Here is a 19,238-nt window from a genome sequence, read left to right as displayed (position 1 = left end):
GCAGGCAGATACAAAGTTGTTACTTGGACCTTGTAGGCACTGATCAATTAGAGGCGTGAAATGTGGCAGCCTGTGGGAACTTCATCGCCGAGTCCTGGCTGGCTTACGTGGGCTTTGCAAAGGCTGCCAGACAGAAAGAAAGGAAGCGAGATTATGCACGCGTACTCCATACAATACGCGATATCCAATCCATTCAGCGAATTCGGAGGTATCAAGGGAGTGAGCAAAAGCAGGCAAATGTAAGTAGGTAAGATAGGAAAGGAAGGAAGTAGGCATAACTCCGTACCCGTCGTCGTATTCGCTTGGCTAGTTAACCTCCCAAGGTACACGCGCCTCGGCGCTCGCGAATTATTGACCACCGCCCGGGATTACTGCTTCCGTGCACAGGTCAATCAATCCCTTTCCCCAATGTATTAGCATTAGCTAGTGCGGTGCGCGCACTTGGGTCAATGCTCTTGCCTGCCAAACGCATATGCTCGACGCCGTAAACTTTCTGGTTATCCCTCGGATCACAATCAGAGTGCATGGTGAATGCTGATTAGTATTCTGCGCGACCGGAATACGCGTCTACTTCCACGGTTGGTCACTTGGTATACATCTCGCTCAGGAACGTCGTTGTCCCCGAGGGTGGGGATGTGACTGGTGTCGTCGACTAGACCTATTGCAGTAGTGAGGCTGGCCAAGTTAGGGGACTCCTGGTTCTGCACCGCGAGCTTATGAATCGGGGATGCTGATTTCAAAGCGGACAGAAGTGTCATTACTACAGACTACATAGTGAGTAGGTATGACGAGCTGGCGCATTGACCCTAGGCGGCTCATTCAGAACCAGCTGGCCCCTTTGGTCCCGTGGAAATAGCAACCTTCACGGATGATGGGAGAAAGGGAGCACAGTTAGTAATCGGGGAGTCTGGCATGAGACGGAGCGATGACTGGGCATCTGCTGGAATTTTCTAGGCTTAGAAGCTCCCGTCAGCCGGAAATAACGGCGCGGAAAGATTGGTCATCCGACGCCCCGTCCAGGGTTTTTTTTATTTTTCATCCCAAATAATTTTATTTTTCTTTGCTGGGCTGGGCTGAGCGGTGATCGTCCACACGGAGTTAGCGGGCGGAGCCTGGCCGTGACTCATTTTTAGGAGTGATGATTGGGTCTAGCGAGGGGCGGTGAACTAACAGTTGCCTTTTCGAGCGAGGGAAATCGGCCCTGGTGGATCCGGCACCCTCCTTCCGATCCACGGATGGGCATCGATGGTTTCTGCCTCCGAAGGTCCGATTCCATATCCCTTCTAAACCCCGGTGCGTGAGAGAAAAAAAGGTAAAAAAAATAAACTAAGGTTAATAATGGAGATAGGATTAGAAAGACGGAGAAAACACTGAGTAACGAAAAAAAGAAATCAGCAGGAAAAAATCATCAGCCTAGAAAGTGGATATATCATATTAAATTGGTCCCTGTCTCCCGGTTGATCATTTTTTTCTTTCCCTACACAGGTTTACTCAAGTACATACACAGTACCTATTTCCTTCCATCCTCCACATACATACTACATACACACCCCATCACTTTAGGGTGACCACCTCAGACCGACTCTAGTACTGCTGTGCACCATCCTACATACGCACACAGGACATTACTCAAACCACATACCTCCAACACATCCGCTTTCCCCGCCACTACTGCTGCCTCATCCTGCCTGTTGTTGAACAGACAACCAGTGGAGACGCCTGAAGGAGCCAGGAACGGACGACGCATCGCTGGTCTGGTCGCGCCCATCCATTTTTTGCGCCGACATAGTGCAGAGAAACTATCTATTTTCCCATTTCCCATTTTTGACGCCGGAAACGAAAAAAAGCGGATCAAAGCGTAGTCGCGCCCCAAGATAAGGCGTCGTGATTTATTGATCCGCCTGCAGTCAACCTTGACTCACCGCCCCGCGATCTCTCCACCCGCTGATTGGCCCCCAGCCTGAGCGGCCGCCGGAAAAGGGAAGGCTGCCTGAGTCACCGCGCGGAGCGAACGAGTCACCTTTTGGCATTGAGCTCATAAGCACATCAACACGGTCCTCCCGGACACTTTTTTTGGCACCATGGCCTCTCGCTCCTCTTCTACTTCTACTTCTACTTCTTCTACCTCTCCCTCCCCCCTTTCGACCTCTGCTTCCACCATCACTCCTAGTTCCTACTTCACCTCTCTCGTGCGGAGACGCCAACAAAAGAAAATGAGCATCACTCAAACATACTACCTCGCCCACACCGCCCGCAAGAAGCTCACCCGGGAAGCTTCGCGGGCAGACCATGACCTCCGCCTCCTCGTTGGCCATGCCAACCTTCTGGATTCCCTCATGCTGGAATTGGCCGATGCCGAAAGAGAACAAGAACGTTGGTTCAACCAAACCGTCAGCGGAGTGACCAAGACCTCTTCGCAAGGTTCAGAATCCCGACACATCCAATGGGCAGAAACCGTGGTCGAAGACCCCGAGGAGGACTGGGATCCCGAAGACCTCTCCGACGCCGACTCCGATGTCAGCGACTCCGACTCCGACTATGATGAAGATGAATATGAAGATGAATCTCACATCTATACCCCCGTGCGTCGGCGGGCCCCGTCACCTGTCGCCATCATCACCGAAAAGGAAGTGGAGGAGGATTACGATTCCGACTCGGACTCGGACTTTGAATACGATGACGCGGAAAATTTGGAGGAATTGACCTTGACCCGCTCACCCTCCCGACAAACCCCTCCCGACTTACTGTCGGACTCGGATGGGGAATCAGAAGACGACACCATGCCCCCGTCGCCTCCCCAACCGACACTTGAAACATTCAACGAGAAGGAACCTCAAACCACAGAGATCCCCCTCTCCCCTACGGATCTCGACAATGGGTATTACGTCCCTGGCCAGGCACGCAGCACGATTATCGAGGCGTACTGATTGTGCCCTGCCAATTGACGACCACGTCAATGTACCATACGTGATACCCCTCATCTATTGTTGAATTGTTCTGGAACGGTTGATTTTGTTTTGGGCGAGTCGCCACTATCATAGCGGGTCCGGCGTTTTATTCTGCGACATGATAAAAGGAATTCTTTGGTTGGGCATTCTGTTTTGGAGACTACTGTTTTGCATTGTTCGAGATCGCATCCATCTACTTTTTTTGCATGCCCGAGCGCTTGGGCAGTGATTCTCTACTCTTTGATTTTTTCCTTTCTTGGATCGATATGGTCCCCACAGTTAGGCCGCTGGGATAGACGGTCGAGAACATTATTTTTTTGCTTGTCCTCTTCGGAGGCAAATATTAGATGAAACCCCATGATGAATGAATATCAAATTACAAGAAAGACCAACCAACCCCCCGTAATACTCCATAATAATACCAATAGATAAAGTAGATAGAGAGATATGCTCATCATCAACAACACCTTCCCGATGAGATTTGATCTTCACCGTAGATTAAAGACCAGCCCACATGGCCGCCAATAGCCGATTGATAGATGGTTGTTTAGTCCGTACCTGGTCTCCACTTTCTTGGAACGCGCGACTAGTCAGTCAAGGTAAGGCCTCTCGCCTGAAATGAAGAAGACATTGGGCGACGACTGTGATTGTGCAAGTCCGACACATCGCCGTCTCAACTCCGCTGGGCCAGAACCGGGATGGCAGTGCCGATCGCCCGTCCATCCAATCCACTCCTCAGCTACACTGTTTTTTTCCTCCCTTCTGCTATGTATCTATCTCCATCCAGACCCCGACTTGTCTACTAGTCATTGAGCACACCGCCCCGTGATGCATCACATGGGCGATCGATCCCGCCCGGCGGATCATCACTGCCGATCCTGACCTTCACAACTTTCATTATACTTACTTGCTTGCTTGGTGAGGGAAGGTTTCCGTGGTGTTCCTTAGAAAAAGTCTACTTTGTACTCTTTATCCCGTCCGTCCCTTGCCCGGAAGTTTCGGGTGACGGATGTTATTCACATCACAAGAGAATTGTCTGGGGCTTCTCCGATCATGTGAACTTTCTGGTAGAGTCTTTGCCGTTCTCTCCGAAAAATTTCTTTCCCCTCATGGCTAAACTAGACTAGACCCTGAGAAAAATAAAAAGAAAAAAAGAAAAGAAAATTAGAGTCGCCGTTGATGTGGGTCATTCAGAATCAGACTATTTATTCCCTTCTTACTCTAGATAGGAGAATTTTTTTCCCTCATGATGGGGCAAATGGTTAGTTTAATCCACGTTGCGAGGGGGAATACAGTAAGTTGGGCAGATATTTGTTTGGTATTATTAGATTTTTCTCCGTGATAGTAGTGATTTCCTTGTTGTCGCGATATTTAATTGACCATTCAGGAGGGTTGTGTATAGAATGTTTTGCCGGAGGGAGGAGGGGAGGAGTAAAAGAGAGGGGTAGTTTAGTAGCTGGTGGTGTTGTCTGATAGCAAATACTACTACTGGCTTGCCAGATGCTTGTCCTCTTGTGTGCCAATGACTCTGTCCCGTGGATGCATTAGTCAAACCAGCATAGTGTCATACTGCCATACTGTCCAAGTAACAAAGTAACTAACTAGTCAGTTATAACATCATTGAGTAAACCCCCTCTCACCGCCCTGCCCCGCTTGGAGGATCTCCTCTCCTTTCCGGCTTTTGTGCTGCTTCTCATTCCTCTTCCGGCTTCCGCTCCGAGTGACCATCCCACTTCTCCATTCTCCATCCTGCTTGCTTCCATCCTCTCACTGACTGAGCTGCTATTATCCATCCATCTATCCTTCTACCTGCATCCACCCGATCCTCCCTCGCCAGTCCTCCCGTTCGAGCTCACCATCCAAGCATAATCTGCCCGGGGAGCTCCATCCTGATAAGCCCCGATACTTTGTACCGCCAAACCATGGTCTGCGTCTTGCGCATCGTACCACTGGCAGAACGTCTGGAGCTTCACGGTGGCTGAGCAACTCTTAACTTTAACTTTGTTATTCTCCGCTTGTCAGCCTGTATTCTTTGCAACCAGGCTACATCATCATACAACATAATCTCCGATAAGAAGTACCACCACCACCACAACCCCTCTTCCACCCCCTCACTCCCAAACCCACCCGGGCGCATTTCCTTCGTCATGTCATTTCCTTCACTGGACGGCAACGAGCCACTCCCTGGCCGTCCCAGAACCGCTTCTACCACGCGAGCTTCACGTGGAGACTCTAGGAGGAAATCCATTTCATTCAATATCGGCGGTTCCGAATCCCTGCCTCCCAGTCGCTCGGCAAGTGTCTCGGATCGCAGGCGTTCGCCTTCACAGGTGCCTACGGAGAGGGAGGCTAGACCTGCTACTGCTGCTGTTAGCCGTGGTCCATCCCCTCCTCCGCCCAAGTAAGTGCTGATACGTACTGGTCCTGGTTGTAAATATCGCTAATACGGTGGCTGCTTAGGACCTACGAACGAGGCGTCTCCTTCGATACCTTTGATAATCCCGACGCGGCAGATTTCTCCTTGACACTGAACTACAAACACAAAGGGTACCAGAGTACGCGGCGCAGTCGGACATTTCTCTGCGGCACAGATCAGAACGATTATTCTGACTTCGCGCTCGAGTGGCTCATCGATGAGCTGGTGGATGATGGCGACGAGATCGTCTGTCTCCGTGCGGTGGAAAAGGACTCCAGTATTGCGAGTGACGCTGCAGTCGAGGCGGGAAAATACCGGAAGGAAGCAGAGAAGTTGTTCGAACAAGTGATTCAGAAGAACACCCAGAATGAGAAAGCGATCAGCTTGGTTCTGGAGTTGGCTGTCGGCAAGGTCCAGGACATTATACAACGCATGATCAGGATCTACGAACCCGCTATCCTCATTGTGGGCACGAGGGGCCGTAATCTAGGTGGCATGCAAGGATTGCTGCCAGGCTCCGTCTCGAAGTACTGCTTACAGCAATCGCCGATTCCTGTTATTGTGGTGCGACCTACCACCAAGAGGGAGAAGAAGAAGAAGAAGCGTCTCGCAGACCCCTCCCGGCGCAACTACAATAATATACTGGAAATGAGTGAGCGGCGAGGAAGTCACATCTTCGATAGAAGCTCCAGCAGAGACAGCAGTGTGTCAAAGCTGCCTGACGAGGAGGCTGCTGTGGCTGCTGCTCTCGGTCTGCCTTCAACTTACACTCACTCACGGAGCTCGCTCTCCACGTCGGAGCGAAGCAGCGTCAGTCATGACGAGTCTCCCTCGCCCCTGGGCTCACCTGATGCTGCTTCCCGAAGCCCTCTTGGCGGGAGCGTGGAGAACTCCGAGATCGACACCGGGTCAGATGATGAGCCTACCGTATCGCACGTGGAGAATCACAGCGACGGGACTTTGTCACCAAAACAGGCGTCTGAGACGCAAGAGGTCCCAGGATTGTCTGAGGTCGATGCAGGCGCATTCACGTCCAGCATGAATGTCCCACTTATCGTAACCGAAGACTCTCCTCCAGGCGGCACAGAAAAGCAAAACGATTGAGCGAGAAGAGCCATACCGAACACCAACCTGGTAACAATTATTTTGGGTCGTTGCGCCCATCAACCAACACACACTCAGAGATCACATGTCTGAAGATAACAGGCAATTGAGCCCTTCCTTGCACGTGAGACTGTCCGACAGCTGCCACCTGAGAATACTCCTGGGTTCTATCACAGCATGATGGGCCGATGCTCACTTAACAAAGGGCATATCCAAGGAAGCAACCTGCTTCAAGCAGCGTGGATGCTGCTAGGGGCGACACTATGATGGACCCCGAATGATCTTTCAACTCACATACATATTTCATCTTGTCCACTTAGCGAGTTGCCGAGTCAATAGAGCGCAAGCACGCCAGTGCACACACACACATAGATCAAAACTACCTGATCATAATCAACAATGTAAACTACCTAAATGAGCTACGTCCATGCATGCATCGTTCCACTTGTCAAAAAGAGCTTCAACTATCAATATATGTTGTTCATTCCTACTACAAAAACAACACTAGTATCTCACTCAACCATAACCCTTCCCTATCTCCATCTCCTCGTCAAACCAAATCAAAATTAAACTAAGCTTATTTACTAAGAAATCAGATTACCACTCACTCACTCACTCATAGTCCTTTGCCTCGAAGACATACATACACACACGCACACGCATTCATTCCTATAAACAATATCACTATCGATAAAGCCCAGAGACATACATCGTTATGTTTACTACACATTCCTCTCCTCCGTGGTTCTTGATGTGAACCTACCTACAATGACAGGTAAAGCGAACGAATGTAGGGGTTGGTGATGGGAATGATGAGGTTAAAATTGGGCAGTAGCCAATATGAGAGCGATGAAGACTAGCACAGAAACCACTACAACTACTACTTCTCTCATCTAAGTTATCAAAGCAAGATGTTATTATATTAAAACAATGAAGAGTGGGGCGGGGGAGGGGGCCTTAAGTATGCCGATGATCCGGATGTCGACAAGAAAATAAGGTAAGTAGTTGGGAAAAAGGATATTGAGAGGGAAAATAATGGAATAAGGACCAAAAATGGAAGAATAATGAAGAAAAACAAATAAGAAGAAACTTTTCTAACGAGATTTTGTCTAAGAAAGTAGAAAGAAAAGGAAGAAGAGCAACTGCAGGGACACTGCAAGCTATCGCCAGCAACACACCGAAACCCAGTGTAGATGCATCAAATGCAGAAAGTGAAAGAAAGAAAGAGGCAAAAAGAAAAAAACAACGTGACTACTAAAACTTGTCTCTCGCATGACATAAGTAAAAACGTCGTGGCTAGCCTGCAAGTCCCGCCCCGGTGGTCGACGCTGGTTCTCTGCTTCTTTTTTAATCGAGAAACTGCAGCGTCGTTTCGGAGAGGAGAAACCGTCAAAGCTCTCCGGGTATTGAAAATGCAAGGAAAAAAGAAAGCAAGAAAAAGGACACATAGAGCAATACATAATATGATAGCAATAATGGAAAAAGAGGATGGTCAAAAGCAAGGGCATAGCAAAGGTCACCATGGACACTCCTGCGAACCAAACCTATCTCGCTAGATTCAAGAAACCCCCACCTCCGTTATGGGTCGTAGCAACAGAATTGTACAAGAGAATGTCGGAAGTCCCCTCTATTTCCACGGGAATAATATGAGCGACCGATCTTTTTGGTTTTCGCCGAAATCATGGACGAGAAGATTAGGGAGGAATGTTCATTTCAAATCACATGACGGACATGGTCGTGACTAGGTGTCAAAAAAGAAGTGAGGAATTTTCCAGAAGAACGGAATCATTTTTCATTATCATTGCGACAGAATCTATGAGGCCTCCTCACCGTCCTTGGACGGGGTCTTGGAAGGCCGGCGCTCGACCGCGGGTTGCGACTTGGTCAGCAGAGGGGAGGTAGGGTTGGAGGGAGGGGAAGTGGCCATGTTGTCACGGTCTTCCAAGCTTGCCAAAGCACTAGAAAGATATTAGCATCATCATGAAATAACAACTTCTGGGCTCACGAACCTAAAGGCATTGATTGAGGACGCGGCCTCCTTGTCTTCCTTCTTGCCGGTAGGAGTGCCCGTGCGGCTGCTAGCAGCACTGTCATCACTGCCACGAACCAAGTTGCCACCAGGGCCCAGATTCTTCCGTCCGCTGTTGCTGCGGGAGCCCAGCATGCTGGAGGGGCCGAAAGACATCGGCTGGTTGGTTTGACGAGAGGTGCGAAGGCGGCGGAGATCGTCACTGCCGACCTTGCTAGACGCGAAGTCTTGCGGGGGAGCCTGGTTACCATATCCGCTGTAACTGCGGGCATCGCCACGACCCAAGCCGGGGCGGCTACCACGGTTGGCCTGTTGGCGAAGACGCTCCATCTCGGCTTCCTGTTGGGCACGAGCAGCCTGGTAGAATAGTCAGTAAGGGAACAACCTACACATATGGAAGACCAAATACGTACCTCTTCACGGATCTGTTGGATCGTCTTGGGACCCTTGTCAGCATCCTTGGACTGCCAGCGAGCGGAACGCAGATCCACGATATCCTAATGCGAGTGTTAGCAGATGTGTTGCCAGCCAGTATGTCAGCGGTAACGGGGAACTTACCATCAGCATGAAGCGCAGACGGCTGGGCAGGCCAGGAGTCTGGATCATCAGACCGATCCGGTGGAAGTAGGCGTTCATGAAGGCGTGGCCCTTCTCAGAGGCATCGAGACTGGCACCAATGGTGCGCAGCAGACTGGTCAAACTCTCAACCTCGGCCTCATCGGGCATGCCTTCGTAGTCGACAAGCTTCTTCACACACTCGTGCATGATACGCTCCGTCAACATACCCAACTTGTACAGCTCACCAATGAACTTGACGAGACCCAGACCACGACGCTTAGCGGCGGCAGCCTTGTAGTATTCGTCAGACATCATGGCGGCCTCCTCGGTCTCACCCTCCGGCTTAGGGGGCAGGTTGACCTTCCAACCACGCTCGAACTCCTCCTGACAACGGTTGAGGAGGTACTTGCGGAACAAGCTACCACCAGCGACAACGTTGCCATTCTTGTCATGGATGTTCTCATCCTTGATCTCAGCACTCATACTCTCAAGCATGCGCTTACAGAACTTGGCATAGATAGAAGCCCAGTGAGCCTCGTCGGTAGCCTTCTCGAAGGTAAGCTGGATGACCTGGCGCAGGGTACGTCCATCGGTCTCGTCCTTGGACTGAGAGACGATTTCCAAGAGTTGGCCGGAAATACGGTCGAAGTTCTCGGGAGTCATCTTGTTCAGAGCAGCCTTGACCTTGCGCTGCACCATATCCGGAGGCATGTAAGCGGCGCCGGCAGGAGTAGGCCCAGCAGCAGCAGCAGCAGGGGCTTGGCCAATGCTGCGAGGCTTCCAACCAGTAGAAGACACCTGCAGAGCCTTGACTTCCATTCCAGCAGTAAGAGGCATGGACTTGGCCATTTCCTCCTCCTTCTTGGCGTTCTGCTTATCACGCTTGCTGCCAGTCCGCGTACCCGAGCGGTTGCTGGAGCCAACACGAGGAGACGAGGGCATACCGGGGTGCATGGCGCTCGCAGAGTTGGTGCGGCTGAGACCAGGAGCACCAATGCCGAGACCGGGACGTCCGAAGTTGCCGAAGGGGTTGCCCATGGAAGAAGTGCGTGCGGCGTTCGACATAGCGAAGCGCTCGGCAGAAGTGGTACCAGGAGGCAAGTTGGAGCGGCTGGGGGCCTGGCCGAAGTTGCCCATCTGGAAGGGGGCGGCACCAGGGCGCGAAGAATTGCGGCCACCCATCATGGGCGTCCGGGCGGACTGAGGGCGAGAGGAATCGCTATCACCGACGGTCTCACGCACGCGCGCATCCCAGTCAATGGAAGGCTTCTCCTTGAAGACACTCTGGAACTGCAGCAAGAACTCCTTGTTGTAGTGGAACTTGCGATCGGCAGGGGCACTTGCGTTCAGCGCAGGGTTCGGGGAGGCGATAGAATCAGGATAAGTAATCTTGCTGAGATCATCGACGAACCGAGCAGAGTGCAGAGCCTTCATGGCTGCACTAGGCTGAGGAGGCTCAACGGCCTTGGTGGTCTCCAGCTTAAGGGCAGCCGGCTTCTCGCGCTTGTTGGCACTGGCGGGCTTCGCGGGAGGTCCCATTGACATGTCAGAAGCGGGAGTAGCGGCACCGCTGTCTCCAGGAGTGCTGGCCTCGGTAGCCGGGAAACCACCCTTCTTGAGAGAAGCAAAGAGATCCTTGTCCTTGGACTCCTCTTCCCGCTTCTTAGCACGAGCCTCTTCCAGGGCCTCGGCTTCACGCTCAGCGTTCTTCATGTTGGCCTCGTAAGCCTCGAGCTCCTCCTTCTCCTTGCGCTCCTTCTCTTCCTTCTCAGCCTTCTTCTTGGCGTAGTAGGCCTCTTCAGCAGCACGCTCCTTAGCCTCAATCTCGGCCATCTCGCGTTCGATGGCATCGTAGTCGATATCGTCATCGTCAGCAGGGGCAGGGGCAGGGGCAGGCTTGGAAGGCTCCTCAGCCTTGGTCTCGGCGGGCTTGTCCTTCAAGCTCAGGTCCTCAAGACCCTTGCGAGCCGCTTCTTCATCCGCAGCCTTCTTCTGTGCAGCTTCCTCCTCTTCCTTCTTCTTTTGAGCCGCATCCTCTTCGGCCTTCTTGCGCGCGGCCTCTTCCTCTTCCTCCTTCTTCTTCTGGGCCGCTTCTTCTTCCGCCTTGCGACGCTCAGCCTCCTCCTTCTCGATTCTGTCCTGCTCGATCTTCTGGTGCACCGCGTCTCTCAACTCCTTCTTCTTTTCCTCATCCGTCTTAGTGGACTTGGAATCGGTGCGAGTGTGGTCGGCACTGCTGCCGGTACGCGGGGGAGGAGTCGAGGTCGGGGTGGCAATCTTGACAGGCGAAGGAGTGACACGGGCCGGAGAGGCCGGGGCCTTCTCGAAGGTCTTCACGGCGCCACTGCCAGGATCCTTGATGACAACGGCATTCTTCTTGGCCGTGGGGATGACGAAAGAGGACTTTTGAGGGGCGGGGCTGTTGGAGGAACGGCTGGCATTGTGGGCATGAGCGGGGCCAGGAGCGCCAGCCGGGGGCTGACCTTGACCCAAGCTCGAGCCGGGCCGATCGTTCGAATGGGACGGGCTACGAGACAGAGCTGTGGCCTGTGCGACGGGCTGCACCGGGTACTGGTTCTGCATGTACGGGGCCTGAGGGTTGTAAGGAATGCCCGGGCGAGGCTGCGGCGACGGGGGCATGTATGGCACACCGCTCACGTTGTAACCAGGGTAGAAGCCGTAGTTCGGGTCGAAGGTGGGATATCCCTGCTTTGATTTCATCATGGTTAGATAGCGTTCAAAATGGCCACTTTCTGGCGCCAGATTCGGAGGCAAAGTTATGTGGGGGCTATGGGTAGCAGAAGAACGTGGGGGGACCGGGGCACGGGATGGTCCTTTCTTGCGGTTCAGGGCGCCACCACGGCGTGCAGGCTTTTGCAAGGGATGGGGTCTCACAGGTTGAGGGGGCATGGGTTGGCCATAGTAGGGCTGAGGCGCCATCTGGGGATGGGCCATCGGGACCTGGTTCATCTGAGGAGTGGCCGGGTGCGCATTGGCCAGCGCGGGACTGCGACTCGCCTGGTGAGGAGAGTTGGGGAAGGGCATCGGGCGCGGCTGGTTAGGGAACTGAGGGGCCATGTTGGGACCACCACGGGGTTGATTGGGGGTCGAACGGAAGCTGGCGTTAGGCGAGTAGGGGATCTGTCCCTGGTAGCTCGACTGCGAGAATCCACGTCCACGTCCGCCCTGGTGGTGGTAGCCGCCGCGACCGCCGGGACCGCCGCCCATGTGGTTGCTCATGTCGCTGTGGGTCGACTGGGAGGATTCGCGACGCAGATGGGTCGACTGAGCGCCAGGACCAAGGGGTGCCTGAGGAGCCGGGCGCATCTGTTGCTAGCGCATAATTGTTAGTCACAACATTTCACAGGGTAGGTATGCAGTCGGAATGCCAAGCAAAAGAGATGTGATCCGCAAGATTTGCCCCATTCCTAGCTAGGGAATTCCACCCGATCTGATCTTCTTTTCTTCCACTCAACGAGAAACTTTTTTTTTCCTTGGATGTGGGAAAGATGGTGAAAACCAAAAGGGAGAGATAAATGGGCTCGTAGAAAGGATAGACAAGAAGATCGCCACTTACGTTGTCACCAGAGTCACCGAAGCTGCCAAAGTTCGGGACGTTGCCCTGAGACTGATACGACGACGGCGGTGGCCGGCCACCGCTCGAGGCGGGCTGCGGGATGGGAGAAGGCGAAGTCTGGGGAGAAGTCACGCGAGGGTTCATGGGCGGAGTAACACCGAGACCGGACTGAGGCTGGTTAGCCAGGACAGCGGGATTGCCCATGTTGGGAGATGACTGCTGGTTGGCAGCGAAGCCAAACTGCAGACTGTTCGGACGACCGGTTTGGCCACCGTTGGGGATGTATCCCGAGGTGCCAGCGGAAGTGATAGTCACGGAAGGCTTTCTAGTGTGGTCGCCCTGGGAGGCCGGGGCCGGGGCGCCATTGACGATGGTGACGCCGGGGGTTTGGGATTGCTGCATGGGTTTGCCGCTCACAGGAGATGCTGTAGTCGACTTCCCATGTTGCGACTGGCCGCCCACGGTGACGGGAGCGGCGGTCGAGTCCGTCGCGGACTTCTTGGTGGCGTTGGCGTAGGAACGAGGAGCCGTCGTCGAGGTAGACGAGGGCGTAGGAACCGGCGCCTGAGGCGAAGATTTCCCACCCACTGAAGGAGAGGAAGTGTGTGCGGAGGAGGCGGCCTGAGTCGAGGTGCTCTGTCCTTGAGGTTGAAGGCCTGACTTGGGAGGGATCGAGCTCATTAGACAGGTGATACGCGAAGAAGGTTCAAGCGCTGATAGTTGAGTTTAAGATGGGGGAGGAGAGGGTGTAAGAGAGGACGGAAAAGCTGTTTTTGACAAGAAGACGATTGCGTTAGAAAGGCGTGAGGCTTTTCGGAGGGGGGAGCAAGGGTGATGTCAAGGGTGTGTGTTACCGCAGTCAAGAGGAACACGCTCTAGAACCGCACATCCAAAGATTCCCACACTAAACGGGAAAGGAATCGAAGAGGGGGGTGATTGGGTCGTCTGCGAAAAGACGAACGAGATGGGGAGGGGAGGGGGGGAAGGAAGAAGTGAAGACCACAGAACAAGAAAGATATCACGTCGTGGTCAACGACGATGGGTCTGGGGAAAGAAAAAGAGGAAAAAGGGAGAAGAGGGAAAAAAAAGAGGGGGGAGGAAAAAAGGCGAGAAGTTTGGAGGGAAAAGATTTCGGTTCCCTATTTTTTCCTTTTGGTGTTTGACCGGTAAAAGTTGGTGGTGGTGGTGGTGGTGGTTTTTTTCCTTTTTATTTTTTTTTCTTCTCTGGTGGTGCTTTTCTTTCCCTTCTCACTTTTTTTTAAAAAAAATTACCGTTCGGGTTTAGGCGTAAGGACACCCGCCAGAACCACACCAAACGGGTTGTAACTTGTAAGTGACTACTCGGAACAACCCACACAACAACACACAGCAACAAAAAGAGTAGGTGTGGGCTAGAACCACGTCAATAATTTCCCAGCTTTTACAGACCCTAGTCAGAATGAAAAGGAATGTGCGTCTAACAGAAAAGATGAATCACCCCATTGTGATTTGAGTCAGACTTGGACTTAGTGACTGCGCCATCTGATAGTCATTTTTGGCCCTACACAATACACCAGAGGTACATCTTGACGCGGAATCTCCGCTCCATCGGGTCAAGGCGGCGACGGCCACCGGAGCCAAGGATGTCACTAGGCCAAGAGTGGTATCATTGGGGGTAAATAACCATTAACCAACCCTCTCTCATTGAACATTACTGACTAACGGACTAGTAGTACTGTGTAGTTAACTAGTCTAGTAAGTAAGTGACCAAGATCTGGTCGCTCAGGCTCGCACTGGCGCTTCCTGGTTCAACCTTGGGACTGACACCCACAGAGTAAGTAACATTGTCCGTGGCGAGTCGCTATCCTAAGCGCTTATATTACCCAGTAAAATCATATGTTGGATGAGAAATGATGTGTTGGATCGGAAAAGGCATCGCAAATTCTTTCTCTTCTTCTGCCTACTATCCATCTTCAATGCTCATCATCATAAATAGTTAGTAGTGAATGGGTGAGCCAGAGCAATGACGCTGGATGCTATCATTTTGACACCTTAGGCACACAGTAGGTTTTGGCGTTTGCCACACAAAGCAAGCAGCTTACTTTCCAATACCGTATGATACGGTCATGGGAATCATTCGGCAGCACCACCACACCTTAACTTACTGCTGCTTCATTGCTTGTGTTACTTGCACAACTTCTTCAGCTGATGGATTATCCCCAAGCTGAACGATATCTTTCACACTTTTAAAAGAAGAATATGGCTTAGGCACGATTTCCTTACTCAAGATTAAGCATAAAAGGGAAGAAACATGAACGGAAGAACTGAATAATAAAAATAGAAGACGGAAGGGTATATATCACAAAACCGATCTTCCCTTCACAACGCCCGAGCACCCAACCATGCACCCCCGATCGCCCGGTCAACAAACCAAAACCACGTTAAGCCCGATTTCCCAGCATTCCAAGCAGATACCGACATGCATCCAGCCTACCACACACCGGCGAAATCCCATCCATCCATCCATCCCTATCGATAACTAACTACTAAGCAAGAACAGACAGGCAGACACAGACCAGATAGACACCGCAGGTTTATTAATAGAAAGTAATCTTTATTTTCTTTTTTTTAAGACCCATTAATACTTCGTTGGGGATTTGTGCGATCTCGCCTCATCCCGGCTATGCAGAAGAGTTAAGGCCGTGTTGTGTTTTTTTTTTCTTCCCTTTTTAATTCCTCACATGCTTGGCTGACTGACATCGGCCAGCCGGCCGACAATACTAATACTAGCCAACTAGTACTAGTAGTAATCCACTGCCTATTCCATCTTTCCTGCCTTGATTGGGCCGACGCTATTGACTGCCAGCATGTACTTAAACGAAGAGTAACTAGACAAGACAAACTGCCTTGGTTATGGATAGATACCGGTGAATGAAATATCCAGCCATCTCTTCGTAAAATCATTCCCATTCTTCTGTCCATCCCCCCAGATCACATATATTCACCCATAATTTCATTCTTCCTTTCCTTCTTTTCCCTCTTGTTGTTCACCTTTCCCATTATTGAACCCCTCCTTCCACACCATATAACCCCCAGCTGACACTATCACCCCCCGCACAGTGTTCAACACCGGAGCCGCCGCATACCCATTCATCGCCGCGCTTTGCAAACACGCCCGGACACTTCGTGCGACAGGATTTCCCAGGTAGGATTGGCTCCATGCTGCCAACGACCCTATAAGCAATGTATCAAGTGATCGGGGTCAGTAAGTTGGGTACTAACTAAAGTAGAGTAACTCCGTTCCTAGAACCTCGAAGAGCGGTGAATAGTATGTAGTAAAGCAGCAGACATATAGCAATATCACCCCGGAGTTGCTGTGGTATAATCAGTTGCATTGTAGACATACCTGCCCATGGCCCCAACCGACCATATCCCACCAGGTTAAGCAACCCTCCCGGGTAGACAATACCCACGATGCTAAAAATTGTCTGGTAGGGATGTTTCACAACATAGTCTTTTGTCGCATTCCCCGCTCGGGCGATTTGCGGCTTCGCAGCATCCACGTAGGAACCGGTCCGGTTGGCGAGTTGAGTCAGATTCAGATTCAGATCCACGTTCGTCAAATTCAGACCCGTAAGATTCAGACTGGATGTATCGGGGAGATGTCCTGCTACTTGTTGGAGGCGTTGGATGGCTGTCTGCGTGGTGTTAAATACAGATCCCAGCCCCATGAAGTTGCCTGTCATTGCTGCGGAGGTGAGCGCTAAGAGATGGACGAGGGTGAATAGGAAGGTGGTAAGTTGCATGTTCAAAGTGTGATGGCGCTGCATTCAACGGTGGTGGTGCTTGCGGGGATCGTTGGTGGTTTTTCCTGAGCCTTGAGGGAGGGGTAGATAAGAGTTGTTATTAGTAGCCAGCTGCGACGCAAGGCTGTCGGTATCTACGTGGTGGTGTTGGTTCGGTTGGGCTTTTCTGTACAGTGACAGGGGGCTCGTGCAGAGAGGCTGCGGCAAGGCGCATTTACTTCGCATACGTCGCTGCTACTTCTGTTTCAGCTGGATTGCGGCTGCTATTGCTTGAAAAGACATCCTGCCCTATCAATCTTGCTTTTTCATTGAGAAAGAGTGCTAGTCTCATGCAAGAGAACTGTCTGCTTGGTCTAGATATTCAGTGAGCCCGACTTCTCGCGCCCTCGTTCCCATGGTCTACACCCGAGGATCCAGCTTGCTCCCCACCTGCAAACCAACCAGAGGCCCAGTTGCCGCTGCTTGTGCGGCCATGCGCATCGGACGAGCGTTCCTGAGTATCCTCATGCTCCACATGAGTAAAAGAGTTCTCGCTGCGGTTCTTTCGCAGCGGTGCACCACCGTACGCCAGGTCATCCACCTCTGCGCCTGCACTGTGCAGGTCGCGCTCCTCCTTGGCCAGAGCGCTACGTAGTACTTCCAACATGTCTCTTTGGCTCGAGATATACTTGGCCTTATCCGCACGGGACATGGACGCGACCTCCCGTGGCAGTAGTGTTCCGCTGGCAGACAGCTCCTCTCCTCGTGCTTCAGCACTCTTGCCAGATGCAACTGAAGCGACCGCAGAGCCGATTGCAGAGAGCCAGTCGTTGCCTGTAGCTGGGGCAGTGCCTCCAGCGGCAGTTGGAATATTGAACCGGGACAAGAGCGACTGCGCATAGGCAGCCGGGCCAGTCGGGGGCGGAGGAGATGCGGGATGTTGGGCCGGCAAGCCCAGAATATTTTCCCGAACGTAGTCTAGGGCTTGGTAGAAATACTGAAGTCCTAGAGCCTTGGCACGTTCATGGCTGCGGCCAATGAATTCCTCAATTTCACGCTCGTGGTGCTCTAGGAAGGGGTCGACATATTCCTGATATAAACTCCGAGCTCCCTGCGTTTGGGGGAGAACAAGATAGGAGAAGAAAAAGAGTCGGAACCAGCTATAGAACGGGAACCTGCAACAACCTGTCAGCAGACAACTTTAAGCATACCCTGATATTGTCTCGTGGCCGTACCATCCCAGAATGAAGATCGTCCATGACTCCGCCATCAGCACGGCTGACAGAACGACCCAATACATCAGCCATGGTGCCAGCTGGGAAGGGTCGCCAGTCCGGAGGGCTTTGTAGGAAGCAAATATAGGAAGCAGGATCGTGATGATTGAGCTAAATGCATAACCTTGTTAGCATATGCATAGCGTATGAGAAAGTGCAGAGAACAGCTCATAGGGCCGGGGTGTCCGGGGTCGACCGGCATCGCCGGGACTCGATGACGAAAGACAGCAGGTGGTACTTACGACAGAAGGTCCGCAATAATACCGAACATGATGGGCGATTGTAAACAGTTCGATCCGTTTGCTGAACTGAGTTCCTTTGGAGAGAAGGGTGCTAGGAGGGGGAAAAGAATTTATCGGTAAGCTGAGCTGCTGCTGGATTGCGGGGCAGAAGCTTCACGCGACCAACGGACCGATACAAAGGAGAGCGGCCAGCCGCAAGAAAAGTCTAATACTTGAAGAATCTTAGCGGATTGGCCTGCAGTTTCCAGGAGGGAGGATAAGGTGGTAGTAAAGAAGGAATGGAAGTAAAATTCGGGGAGGAAAAAGGCCCAAGACGGAGCGTGGCTGCCTTGAGAAACTGGGGCCAAGCCACGATGATCCATCGAGCCCTACAGTGGTACCTACCGCATTAGGCAAGTACCGGTGCGGATGCCTTAACTCAGCCGCGTGGCTCAGGCGACCGAGCTCTCTTCTTTGGGACTAGTTCCATCCTAAGGGCAGCCTGCCCGCCTTGCCGTTTCGGGAAATACCGCGGTCTTGACGTCATGAACATCATTATCTACATAATATGGTACAGTTCTATCCAGCATTTTATTACTTATGAAAAATAACTTGAGTGAATAGGACATCTTCAAGGCAAAATCAGCAACTTCAATTTGACTCCTCCTTTAGGAGTTGTCTTTCGGATGGAGAGTAGTACTAGTACTAATACTAGTACTAATATATATATGCTGCTACCATGATGTAGTAAATGTGATGATGATGTTCCATACAGCTTTCACGATGGGGGTAGTAGTGCTTTGGAACTGAAGAGGAAAACCATTGTAACAAGCCCCAATGAAGAACTAATCATATTACCCATCTACTAAAAGCCTACTTTAGCATTGAATGATAATACAATGCCATCCTTCACTGCCAGAGCGGAGGGCTCTCCCTTAGCATCACAAAGGCGGTGGGGCTGAACTGCCGGTCATGTTGTCGCATGACCTCAGTGCCCAACAGTCGCCCTGTCTTCTGGACTCGTCAGAACAACCTCGCCCTACGCTTTGGAGCCAATTCTGCTCATCGAATTCAGACCCTGCTACTAGTTGTCATTGGAATCAGACAATCTCACCGAAAACTTGTGATTGTATATCAGTAGCACTCGCCGCCTGATCCTGCTCGCCTGTCGCACGAGACTATCCTTCCCCTCATATAGGTGGCGGCAGCTCACTTGCCTGACGCCGAGTTGAAGAATACCCCTACTACACCAATACCCCCTTCCTACCTGCATCCTCTGTTCCTCAGAAACGTCGCAATGTGTATCGCGCTATTATCCACCGCACATCCTTCCTATCCCTTGATCAT

The 19,238-nt window shown here is 51.9% G+C and overlaps 5 protein-coding genes across 5 annotated transcripts; 2 read left to right on the top strand and 3 right to left on the bottom strand.

The window, feature by feature from the left end:
• Positions 1–1,952: 1,952 nt before the first annotated feature.
• On the top strand, positions 1,953–3,092 carry BO85DRAFT_49339 (uncharacterized protein). Its single transcript, XM_025663822.1, has one exon. The coding sequence runs from the start codon at positions 2,082–2,084 to the stop codon at positions 2,925–2,927; it is 846 nt and encodes a 281-aa protein (XP_025514331.1). The 5' UTR covers positions 1,953–2,081; the 3' UTR covers positions 2,928–3,092.
• Positions 3,093–4,956: 1,864 nt separating this feature from the next.
• Positions 4,957–6,487, top strand: BO85DRAFT_49269 (universal stress protein family domain protein). Its single transcript, XM_025663790.1, has 2 exons — positions 4,957–5,349; positions 5,409–6,487. Exons 1-2 carry the CDS (start codon positions 5,096–5,098, stop codon positions 6,466–6,468), a joined length of 1,314 nt encoding a protein of 437 aa, XP_025514330.1. The 5' UTR covers positions 4,957–5,095; the 3' UTR covers positions 6,469–6,487.
• Positions 6,488–8,281: 1,794 nt separating this feature from the next.
• On the bottom strand, positions 8,282–13,313 carry BO85DRAFT_460369 (putative eukaryotic translation initiation factor subunit eIF-4F; the record flags this gene model as incomplete). The annotated part of the gene is made up of 5 exons (XM_025661717.1): positions 8,282–8,426; positions 8,478–8,854; positions 8,911–8,994; positions 9,056–12,388; positions 12,633–13,313. The coding sequence occupies 5 exons, from the start codon at positions 13,311–13,313 to the stop codon at positions 8,282–8,284; spliced, it is 4,620 nt and encodes a 1,539-aa protein (XP_025514329.1).
• A 2,311-nt stretch (positions 13,314–15,624) lies between these two features.
• BO85DRAFT_489204 (uncharacterized protein) lies at positions 15,625–16,417 on the bottom strand (the record flags this gene model as incomplete). The annotated part of the gene is made up of 2 exons (XM_025663586.1): positions 15,625–15,845; positions 16,018–16,417. 2 exons carry the CDS (start codon positions 16,415–16,417, stop codon positions 15,625–15,627), a joined length of 621 nt encoding a protein of 206 aa, XP_025514328.1.
• A 255-nt stretch (positions 16,418–16,672) lies between these two features.
• Positions 16,673–18,238, bottom strand: BO85DRAFT_450420 (HVA22/TB2/DP1 family protein). Its single transcript, XM_025660373.1, has 3 exons — positions 17,913–18,238; positions 17,632–17,781; positions 16,673–17,571 (listed from the first exon to the last, which is right to left on the bottom strand). The coding sequence occupies exons 1-3, from the start codon at positions 17,939–17,941 to the stop codon at positions 16,779–16,781; spliced, it is 972 nt and encodes a 323-aa protein (XP_025514327.1). The 5' UTR covers positions 17,942–18,238; the 3' UTR covers positions 16,673–16,778.
• Between the last annotated feature and the right edge of the window lie 1,000 nt (positions 18,239–19,238).

This window comes from Aspergillus piperis (assembly GCF_003184755.1).
Source record: "Aspergillus piperis CBS 112811 unplaced genomic scaffold BO85scaffold_12, whole genome shotgun sequence".
In the NCBI taxonomy this organism is placed as follows: Eukaryota; Fungi; Ascomycota; class Eurotiomycetes; order Eurotiales; family Aspergillaceae; genus Aspergillus; species Aspergillus piperis.
This window is presented reverse-complemented; position numbering and strand designations above follow the sequence as displayed.